Source organism: Lutra lutra, chromosome 17 (genome assembly GCF_902655055.1).
Source record: "Lutra lutra chromosome 17, mLutLut1.2, whole genome shotgun sequence".
NCBI classification, from domain to species: domain Eukaryota; kingdom Metazoa; phylum Chordata; class Mammalia; order Carnivora; family Mustelidae; genus Lutra; species Lutra lutra.
This window is the reverse complement of record NC_062294.1, coordinates 47520401-47531064: the sequence shown is the minus strand read 5'-3', so window position 1 is coordinate 47531064 and position 10664 is coordinate 47520401. Positions and strand designations below refer to the sequence as shown.

Below are 10664 nucleotides of genomic sequence, written 5' to 3'. Positions count from 1 at the left end.
GTGAGTATAGTGGGAGGGAGGGTACTCTAACAGGAGGGGCTGACCGCTCTCTCCCAGGGAAAGGCTGTAGAGTCTCACTGGGAATGGCGCTCGGAGCAATCGCTCAACTAGTAAACAGTGCAGGTACCTTTAAGAGGAGAGTTGGAAAACGGACGGGGCGTGGCCATAGAGAAAGAACTCCCTAAGTGAACCGGGTGGGTGGATTAAAAAAACGGGCCCCTTCCGGTTATGTAATCCTAGCAAGATGGTGGCACCCAGGGCGGTAAGTGACCGGAGCTCCTAGAGCCCCGAAATTAAAGTCCGCTCTGCTGCCTCCGCCTTCAGAGCTTCTGTCAAGACCCAGGGAGCAAGGGGCAAAAGGGAGCAGGAGGCCTCCCCCGTGAGCTCATGCTGGAAACAGACATGCGACCTTGGCGGGCGAGAACGATTGGGGGAGGTCGAAGACAGCCAGGGCGCTTAGAGCGGACGCGGGGCGGGGAGTTGGCAGAGAGAAACCAATGGGGAAGCAGAGTGCGGGTAAGATGGCGCACTCAGCCAATCAGAGGGAGGGACCCAATTGGGGCGCTGGGAGTGGGGAGCGGGGCGTGAAACAGAACCTGCGGGGGGAAGAGGGTTTGGGGTGAGTTTGGTGGAAAAGCTGGAGTTTGAGGTCCAAGGGTAGGAGACAAAAGGATATAGGTGAGAGGAGCTCATGGGAAAATTATTCATTTTTATGGAAAACCAAAGGGAAGTTGGAGGCGGGGGACAGGAACCAAAAGATGAATATGAGAGTTCCAAGGTAAAGACCTGAGGGAAATTAAGGGCAGAATTTGCGATATTCGTGGAGAGAATTTAGGAGGAAAGACCTAAAGTCAAGGAATAGATTTAGGGGAAGTTAGGGTGAGAGCTTGGGCAATTTTGAGGGGAAAGTAAGGATGTGGGCAAATTACCGAGAAAATTTGGTTGAAGCAGAAAAAGAAATTGGAGCAGGCTAAGAGAAGACTGAAAGGAGATTGAAGAAAGCATTTGGGGGCTTTAACGGGTAAATTAAGGCTGATTTGGAGATAAATTAAGATATTTGGGGGTTAAGACATGGGTCATCCAGGGAAACTTGGATAAAATTAAGGGGGTACCTTGTGGGAAATTAGGTCAGGTAATAAAGGTCTTAAAAATAAGGGTTTGGGAAAAGATCAGGGGAGAATTGGGAAGACCAAGAATGTTTGGCCAAAGAAAAGAGAATTTAGGGTTCATTAAGGGAAGGAACTTGGGGAAATTTGGGGGATCTCAAAAGCAGAATTTGGAAATCCAGAAAGAATTTTGTCAGCCAGGAAGAGGCAGTGGGGAGGAGGGGAGGTTCATGAACCAGGAACAGGGGGATCTGGCTCTGACCCTCACAGCAGGCTCCAGGCTCAGCCTCTCCTTTCCTGTTCTCCCCAGCCCCTGCACCTGATGGCACCAGTATGGAACTGGGGTACCAGGGGCATCCGTGGCCTAAGTAAGGCAGTGGCCCGGGAGGGCAGTCAGAGGAAGGAGAGGTCCCTGCTCCAGTTCCTGGCTGACCACTTCTATGACGTGCAGGCTCTCAGGGAGTACCTGCTCCAAAAGCAGGTATTGAAGGTGCACCAGAAAAACCGGTGAGAACTCTTAGTGGGCAAGACCCTGCTGCTGGGGCCGTACCAGGCAGAACTCAGATCCTGTGCCTGCGGCCTCTATACCAGGCCTGCGGAGTTGCATCCTCTCCAGCCACGCCCTTCCCAGGGGCTCCAGCTCATATAAGTAACCCGCTGTCCACCACCTTAGAGGGCACGCTGGTACCTCAAACCTAACATGGCTAATGGCAAAGCCTTGATTTCCTCCTGAGAAAGTCTGCTCACCCCCGAGTCTTCCCCATCCCAGGAAACAGCAGCACTGTCCCCAGTTACTCAAGCCAAATTCTAAGGAGCCTTCCCTGATCTTCTTTTCTGTCTTCCACATCCAGTCCACTAACACCAGACCATCGCAGATGTGCCCAGTAGTTACCTCCTGTCTGTAGCCTGGTCTGAGCCCCTTCATTTTATGGTTGGTTGAGTGCAGTAATCTGGTCACCTTTTGCCCTCTCCAGTCTGTTACGGTCTATAAATCATCTAAAGGACTCTTAAAACAGGGGTGCCTGGGTGGCTCAGCCAGTTAAGTGTCTGCCTCCAGCTCAGGTCAGAATCCCAGGATCCTGGGATTGAGTCCCATGTCCAGCTCCTTGCTAAGTGGGGAGCCTGCTTCTCCCTCTCCCTCTGCCTGCCACTCCCCTTACTTGCGCTCTCTCTCCATCAAATGAATACATAAAATCTAAAAAAAAAAAAAAAAAACCCACTAAAATAGAAAAACACCACTTTGCTTAAAACCCTCAAATGGTTTCCCATTGCAGCCATTTGGTTGCTAGAATAAAAGCCAGACTCCAAAGCCTAAAAGCTGAGCTTTGAGATGCCTACCAGGGATTCCCCTTACCCCCACCAGCATGGCATCCTCAGTGCTGTTTGTCCTGCCATTCTAAGTTGAGCCTCTGAGTGTGTCCACCAGCTCTTCCCTTGGCCTGGCAGGCTCCTGCCATGAGCTTTGAATTTCTTCCCACCAAAGCTCTGCTCAGGTGTCACCTCCTGCAAGAAGCTACTATTTTTTTTAATGTTTTATTTATTCGACAGAAAAAGCACAAGTAGGCAGAGGGGCAGGCAGAGGCAGAGGCTCGATCCCAGAGTCATGACCTGAGCCGAAGGCAGGTGCTTGACTGAGCCACCCAGGCACCCAAAGAAGGTATTTCTTAACACCCAAACTGAAGTAGCCTTCTCCATCCCCACCCCTGCCCCAAGCCACTCCCAAGTCAGTCCCTCTGTTACTTCCAGCTGCTGCTGCAGTTTGCTCTTAACTTCCGGTTGGGCCACCTGGTTCCTTCCGTAACTTTAACCGAACAGAGCGTGGACTGCTGTCTGCCTTGGTGCCGGCCCTTAACGGACACTCAGTAAATATACGCAGCCTGTCTCAGTCGGTCGGTCTGTCTGGCTCACTCCTCTTGCTGTGAACTCTGACCCTCGCGGTGGGGCAGGGCCATGACAGCAGGACACCGGGGTGCAGTGCTCAACCTCAGCCACTGTTCTCTTCACAGGCCCTTCACCCACATCAAGGAGCACTTCGGTCCCCATGCCGCGGGTGCCTATTTCATCCTGAAGCAGGGCGGCGCAGTCAGGTATGAGGGCTAAAGTGTCAGCATGGGGTGGGGGAGGCTGTGGAGCACTGAGCCAGAGGCCCTTGGGACTTCTCATGAACCCTGGGCTCTGTCCCTGCTGGCTCCCCTCGGACCTTGTTCCTGAGCTCCTGCTCTGTCACTTGTAAAACAGGGCGGTGGTTGTATGAACCTGCAAGGTTTGCTGGAAAGACTCAGAGACTTACTGCCATGAAGTGTGTGGCATGGGCCCAATACAGCCCAGGAGTTCAGTGAACATCACTGTTCCTTTTCCTTCCCTTCTCCTCCTTCCCTCCCTCCTCCTCTGTTTTTTCCTCCCCTTTCTCCTCTTCTCTGGAAAATGTAGCTCATGCATCTACCTACCCCTCACTTGGCTCCAGTTAAAATGTTCCCCTGGTCTGAGCACCTTCCTCTGGCACGTTCCTCAGAAACGGTGCACACATCCGAGTGGGTCTCAACTTTTGGCAGTCAGTGAAGATTCTGGCATTCTCGCCCTTTTCTCTGATGTTAACCGAGTTTTTCTGACCCACAATAAAAATGGCCAAACAGGGGTGGCTGGGTGGCTCAGTCCATTGAGCGTTCAACTCTTAACTTCAGGGTTGTGAATTCAGGCCACGCGTCAGGCTCCATACTAGACGCGGTGCCTACTTAGAAAAAGTGGGGGAGGGGGAGGCCAAACATGCATCTCTCATCTCTCATGGGAATGTCCAGGGCCCAGGGAGACCCGACACGGAAGGCCTTTAGTGGAGGGCCTGCTGTGCAGCGAGCGCACCAGACGCTGTGTGACCAGGTCCTCACACGGGGCTGGGAGTGTCCTCTGGAAGCTGGAGGCCTGGGGAGGCGGGGTGCCCTGGTCACTGCCCGTCTTCTTCCAGGTTTCAGGGCAAGGAGTGGATCCGGCCAAATGCGCGTGGCCGCTTCTCTCTCGACTTCCTGACGTTCCCAGCGGTGCCTGTAGAGGCAGTCGATGCCAGCGGCAGTGCCATCAACTACCATGGCCTGGACAGCCTCCGTGAGTGGGCCGGAGACGGGCGGGCTGGTGCGTTTGCCCTTCCGTGCAGGGCTCCAGAAAGGATCTCAGTGGCTTCCCCTGCCTTGCAGTGACCCTGAAGGAGCTCCAGTCCCTGTGGCTGCGGCACTGTCCCCACGTGGATGACTGGTGTCTCAGCCGCCTCCACCCGCTGGCCAACTCATTGCAGGAGCTCTCGCTGGCTGGTTGTCCCCGAATCTCTGAACGGGGCCTCGCCTGCCTCCACCACCTCCAGTGAGACCTCAGCTCAGGCTGGGCCCCAAGCTTGGGAGACACAGATATGGGAGAGCGGGGAGCGGGTGGTCCCCGTAGCCCTGCCTCCACAACCAGCCTGGAGCGTGTGTGGGGTCCACACACGCTAGCCATCTCGGTGAATCTGGGGCGTGGGGGGGAAGCACTCCTGGTTTTTCTTTTTAATGAAAACTCGATGACGTTGACACTGTTGTGAACAGGGAGAGCCAGAGTGTGGTCCGTAATTCCCACGGGGGAGGTCTGTACTTGGCCAGCTCTCTCTAACATCTGGGTAGCTAAGGACTCTGATTTTAAAGAGCTCAGGCTCCAGGGCTGAAGCCAGGGCTGGTGCACCCCCCTCCATGCCCTTCCCCCTGCAGACGCCTGCCCTCCTCACGGAGGCCTCACCCCTTGCTGCCTCCTCTCAGGAACCTCCGCAGGCTGGACATCTCCAACCTCCCTGCCGTGTCCAACCCGGGCCTCACGCAGATCCTGGTGGAAGAGATGTTGCCCAACTGCGAGGTTCTGGGGGCTGACTGGACCCAGGGCCTCGGGTTGGGGCCGGAGGAGCAGTCTCGGGACACAGCCAGCCCCGTCCCTGCCTAGCCCTCCGCCTGCTTCCCGTCGAGCTGGGCATCAGCAGGGCCCCGTGGATGGGCTGACAGTTCTCGGTCCTGTGGCTTCCACTGGGATCACTCCACACGGAGGTGGGGCGCGGGGTAGGGAGACTGGCCCTGCCAGCAGGTCAGGGGAGAGCGTGCGGCTGGCGTACTTACTCCCCATCTCCGGGACTCTGACTCGCTCGTTCCACAGGCTTCACTTTGGGTTCCAGCAGCCTCCCAGGCCCAGGGGAGATGAGCAGCCTGGGGGGAGCCACACTCTACGCCTCCCCCGGCCCCGTGACTTCCCCACACCTCCTCTCTTGAGTCCCCCACACCCAGTTCCTGCCATGTCAGGAAACCCTGCTCTTGACTTGTCCCAAGCGTCTTCTCAGCATAGCCTTGTTTGAAGACGTTGCTGCTCCCTGCCAGGATCCCCTCTGACACAGGGGCGCCACCGGCCCGGTTCCCTGTGGGACACCACTCAGCTCTCCGCCAGCTCGCCATCCCTGGACTCACTGGCTGACGCCCGGCGTGCCCCACGGCCCCCGGTGTTCCCGCTTGTCCACTCACTGACTCTGCTCCAAATCCAGCTTTCCTGTTTGCTCCGTGAAAACAGACCTTGGGCCTTTGAAACCGTTTTCCTCGGCTAAATGACATGCTAAAGTTTGTCGGTAGAGGGCGCCTGAGAGAGGACAGGAGAAAAGCCTTTGCTTCCATGTGGGAGGCTCTGTGTGCTCTGGGCTGAGCCCTCAGGCCTCCCCAGCAGGTGGTTCCTGAGGTGCCACCCCCAGCAGTCTCAGAGAGCCCCCCGCCACCGAGGCACCTCCCTGCGAAGGGCTCTCCCTGCGACCCAGAACAGGGACCTTCAGTTCGCTGTTCAACGTCAACAAATTGACATTAAACTTGACCTGTTCGAGTCACTGTGCGGTTTTTCTCTCCTGACGGGATCCACACGGATCCAGCACTGGCCTCCGGAGTGTTCCAGGAGACAGACTCACAAAGACAGGATTGGGGTTGGTCCAGCTCTGGCCAGGGGTTGGCCATTGGCCAGGATGCCCGCTGAGGCACGTGCCTGGGAGCCCCGCAGCCGCTGCACCTGACCACTGTGCCAGTAACGCCAGTTCTAAAGATAGGTGCTGGAAGCTTCCTCGGAGTGCCCTTGAGCACCCACAGACAAGGACAGGGTCAGGGCTGTTGGCTCAGCTCGGGCTGCCACCTTTGAGGGGGAGAGCTTCTGTGCTGCCCCCAAGATCCTTGAAACGCTGAAAACGAGGCATTTAAGTTTGCAGGTTGCTGAGTGGCAGTTGTTGAATCCACAGTCTTGATAAGTTTCTCACGTGCAGGTGAGGGTGCCACCTGGTACAGAGGGACCCTGAAATTTGGGATGGGGTACCCTGGTTGGACCTTGTGGAAACATGAGCTTGGACCCCCTAGTCACTCGAGTGTCTGTGCCCAGTGACTGAGGAGAGCAGGAGCCTGCCTGTGCTGGGACCGCTGTGCTCCCCTCCCCCCCCCCGGGCCAATGCCCTTCCTCAGACTCACCACAAGCGCCCCTGCTCTCACCAGACTCCCGGAGGCCCAGGCTTCCATCTCTGCAGGCTCTAGGGCACAGCCGCCCACGAGGACCCAGGGGACAGCCTCTACACCAGAGCAATGGCAAGATTTGCAAACCCCGGGGGTGGTGGGGGAGCTCCAGTCTAAGGGATTTAGACCAGTGAGGGCCGAGTTCACGGTCCAGGGCACTTACGTGAGGGAACAAGGGAGCTAGCCAGTGCGGCTGGACGGCTCTAGTGGCTTTTTCAGGTTGCTGACTAGAATGTGGACTCAGGCGTGGCTTCCAGTTCCTAAGACAAGGAGCTGAGCCGCCCTGGCAGAATCCAGAGGGGGCACCCAGAGCTCAGCGAGGTCAGTGCTAGACCGAGTGGCTCCCAAGGGAGCTATACTTCCACCCCCAACTGTTCCACAAGAAGGCACCTCTCGGGTCCTTCGCAATGATGGGCTGTCCCTGTTCCAGTTGCCCAGTGGTTTCACCTCCTGATTGGACCCAGGCTGATGCCCGTAGCAACCCAACCCGCACCCTGAGATTTCCAACCACCCCCAGGAGGAGCAGTGTTGGCACCCCTGGGAGAAGTGAGAGGAGCCGGGGGAGCTCCAGGGTGGAAGCGGGAGGGGGAGACTGGGAGACCCCTCCCGGGTGCTGAGGGTCCCACCCCGGGGCCCCTAGCCAGCCCTGCCCCCTCACTTCTGGTGCATTAACACCCAACACGCACTCTGCATGCTCTTCCTCCAGCTGCTCCCACGGGCTCCGTCTCTCAGACTCAGGTTGGAAGTCAGCTCTGGACAGATAAATCAGCCATTGCTGACAGACAAGGTGCCAAGGATGAGATGGTCCAGACCGTCCTTCCAACCCAGGATGGAGCTAAGGGGGTCAGGCCCGGCTCAGTGGGGCCCCTGGTCTCACCCCAAGGTTCCAAGAGGTCAGGGATAAGGAGGCCCCGCCTGCCCACCTCCCCAAACAGCTGACATCACCCCAGCAGGAGGGGCCCCAGGGGCAGAGACTCAAACACAGGCGGACACCGGACACCCTCTCCTGTCCCAGAGGTCCAGAAGGGCTGGGGTTGGGGGAAGCCGGGGGAAGGGACGGATCCCCACCCCCACAAGGCAAACACCAGGCACCAAAGGGGGCAGAGGAGGTGGGGGGGTCAGCTCAGCTTGAGGCCCCCCCCATGCCCTCCCCACCTCCACTAGCCTCCAGCTTGGCACCCCCCCCCCCCCGCCTTCTGTCTTGTCCCCTCCCGCTCTACCCTGGCTCTGGCTCTGCAGAAGCCCTTCTCAGCCCCACCCCACAGGTCGCCCATCTGCCTCTAACTTCTCTCTCCTCCTGCATGGGGCATGGGGCACGGGCATTGCCCCAACTCCACACCACTCCTCCCCCTCTCTTCCTGCAGCCATCTCCTCCTCCTCCGTCCCTCCTCTCCCTTCCCCTGCCTGCCCCAGAGGTCTCCCCCAACTCTCCTCCCCCCCCCCCCACCCAGTCAGTCTCTCCTCTCCACCAGCCCCTTCCCCACCCCCACCCTAACTCCAGCGGCTACGACACAGCCCAGCTCGGGCACTGCCCACCCATCCCCTCAGCACATTCACCACTGCCTCCTCGGCCCAGTGCCAGCCCGCACCCCCCCCCCAACCTCCCTACCCAGCTCTGCCACTTTGGGACTCTGCCTGTCCCTGGGCCACCTCGCCATACTGCCCACCCAGGACTCGGGCCTGGCCCCTCAGCCTCACCCTCCCTCAGACTCTCCCAGGCCCCTGGCTCTCCCTGCCACGCCTCGCTCGGTCCTGTCTGTCTCTGGCCACCCCTGCACCTTTCCGCTGTCTCACCAAAAAACCAGCCCCAACACGCCAGAGCCCCATCCCTCAGGTCGGCCTCCTGGCCTCCTCTCCCATCCCCTCCCGTCCCTTCTCCCTCGGCCCCGCCCCAGCCCCTCCCGGCCCCTGGGGCCCTGGCGGCCTCCCTCCCCGCCCCTCCCCGCCCCTCCGGACTGGCTGGGCAGGGCTCCGACTACAGCACCGCCACTCGGGCTGGGGCAGAAGGGAGGGAGCGAGGGAGGGCCTGACCCGAGCCCCCGGACGCCGCGCGGGCGGGAGCTGGACCCAGAGGTAAAGAGGAGGGAGCAGGTCCCTGGCCCCCTTTCCCTGGGGTGAGGATTGTGGGGAGGAGGGAGGCTGGGTTCTAGAAGGTGAAAGGACGGACCCTACGATTTTGACTCCCGTTGAGGGGATGAAGGGGGGCTGGAATGGCCAAGGCCCCGGTCCCTGGGGTGGGGCTGCGGAATAGGTCCATGGAATGGGCTGGGCCGGGCAGAAAGAGCAGCGAGCAGAAGAACTGAACAGTGTTGCGAGCTCCAGGAATAGGGAAGAGCTGTGTCCTGGGCAGGGAGCCGGTTTAAGCGCTGGGGCTGAGAGAAGCGGTTACAGGGCCCGGCAGGGACTGCTGGCGCCCATCCCTGCACCCCAAAGGCCTCTGTGGCTCCTTTGCAGCTCCCGTGGCCACACCTTCCCTGGGCTGGGTCATGCGCTGCCCCAAGTGCCTTCTCTGCCTGTCAGCGCTGCTCACGCTCCTGGGCCTCAAGGTGTACATCGAGTGGACATCCGAGTCTCAGCTCAGCAAAGCCTACCAGGGACCCCAAGACACCCCACCAGGCCCCACACCCGCCAGCCCCGAGCCCACCCTGCCCGCTAACCTCTCTGCCCGTCTGGGCCACACCGGCCCGCTGCCCTCGGCTTACTGGAACCAGCAGCAGTGGCGGCTGGGGTCCCTGCCCGGTGGGGACAGTGCAGAGGCAGGCGGCTGCCAGGCTTGGGGGGCTGCCGCGGCCGCCGAAATCCCAGACTTCAAGTCCTACCCTAAAGGCCTCCGCCGCTTCCTGCTGTCGGCGGCCTGCCGGAGCTTCCCACCCTGGCAGCCTGGGAGTGGCAGTGGCCAAGTGGCCGGCTGCTCAGGCACCAACGTGCCCTACCTGCTGCTGGCTGTGAAGTCGGAACCGGGGCGCTTTGCGGAACGGCAGGCCGTGAGGGAGACGTGGGGCGGCCCGGCTCCGGGAGTCCGGCTGCTCTTCCTGCTGGGGTCTCCCGAGGGTGAGGGGGGGCCTGACCTGAGCTCGCTGGTGGCCTGGGAGAGCCGCCGCTACGGTGACCTGCTGCTCTGGGACTTCCTCGACGTCCCCTTCAATCGGACACTCAAAGACTTGCTGCTGCTGGCCTGGCTGGGCGAGCACTGCCCGGGCGTGAGCTTCGTGCTGCAGGCTCCAGATGACGCCTTCGTGCGCACACCAGCCCTCCTGGAGCACCTGCGGGGACTGCCGCCCAGCTGGGCCCGAGGCCTCTACATGGGGGAGGTCTTCACCCAGGCCAAGCCCCTCCGGAAGCCTAGAGGGCCCTTCTATGTGCCCCAGTCCTTCTTTAAAGGTCACTACCCAGCCTACGCAAGTGGGGGTGGCTATGTCATCGCCGGGCGCCTGGCCCCCTGGCTGCTGCAGGCGGCGGCCCGTGTGGCCCCCTTCCCCTTCGACGACGTCTACACTGGCCTGTGCTTCCGTGCCCTGGGCCTGGCCCCCAGGGATCACAAAGGCTTCCGCACAGCCTGGCCAGCAGACCAAAGAGCTGACCCCTGCACCTTCCGGGACTTGCTGCTGGTGCAGCCCCTCAGCCCCCAGAACAGCATTCGGCTCTGGAAGCAGCTGCAGGACCCCCAGTTCCAGTGCTGAGCTGTGGGGGAGCTGGGGAGAGGGAGGAGGGCGGACCTGGACATCACCTCTCCCAGGCCTCCGTGGGAGGGAGAAAACCTAGAATTGTGACTGCCTGAGCCCCTCCTTGGTCCTCCCAGGCGAGGGGGCTGGGCAGCAGGAGGTGACAGACTGTTTTTATCTACTTCTTGTTTTTGAAAAATATGCACCCCACCCCCCACTCTGAGACCCGGAGTCATCTTTGTGCCCGTGGGGCCCCAGAGGAGTTGACAGAGTGAGCGCAGCTGCACCCTGGCCTTCACAGTGGACACCCTCCCCCCACTTACTGGGCAGGGCCAGCTCTGGTGACCTCCTGGTCACTTTGCTGA

General features: G+C 60.0%; 2 protein-coding genes across 8 annotated transcripts; both read left to right on the top strand.

Annotated features, from left to right (window-relative positions):
- Positions 1-168: 168 nt before the first annotated feature.
- DMAC2 (distal membrane arm assembly component 2) lies at positions 169-5974 on the top strand. 7 transcript variants are annotated; one of them, XM_047712058.1, is made up of 6 exons: positions 170-262; positions 1417-1613; positions 3113-3193; positions 4066-4202; positions 4292-4454; positions 4880-5206. In XM_047712058.1, the coding sequence occupies exons 1-6, from the start codon at positions 245-247 to the stop codon at positions 5055-5057; spliced, it is 774 nt and encodes a 257-aa protein (XP_047568014.1). In that variant the 5' UTR covers positions 170-244; the 3' UTR covers positions 5058-5206. The 7 variants fall into 7 exon arrangements, with proteins under 7 accessions (XP_047568010.1, XP_047568014.1, XP_047568008.1 ...); XM_047712057.1 differs by lacking the exon at positions 170-262 and adding an exon at positions 274-516; XM_047712054.1 differs by lacking the exon at positions 4292-4454 and having other exon boundaries at positions 169-262; positions 4880-5974.
- Positions 5975-8551: 2577 nt separating this feature from the next.
- On the top strand, positions 8552-10522 carry B3GNT8 (UDP-GlcNAc:betaGal beta-1,3-N-acetylglucosaminyltransferase 8). The gene is made up of 2 exons (XM_047712049.1): positions 8552-8710; positions 9092-10522. Exon 2 carries the CDS (start codon positions 9124-9126, stop codon positions 10315-10317), a length of 1194 nt encoding a protein of 397 aa, XP_047568005.1. The 5' UTR covers positions 8552-8710; positions 9092-9123; the 3' UTR covers positions 10318-10522.
- Positions 10523-10664: the final 142 nt, after the last annotated feature.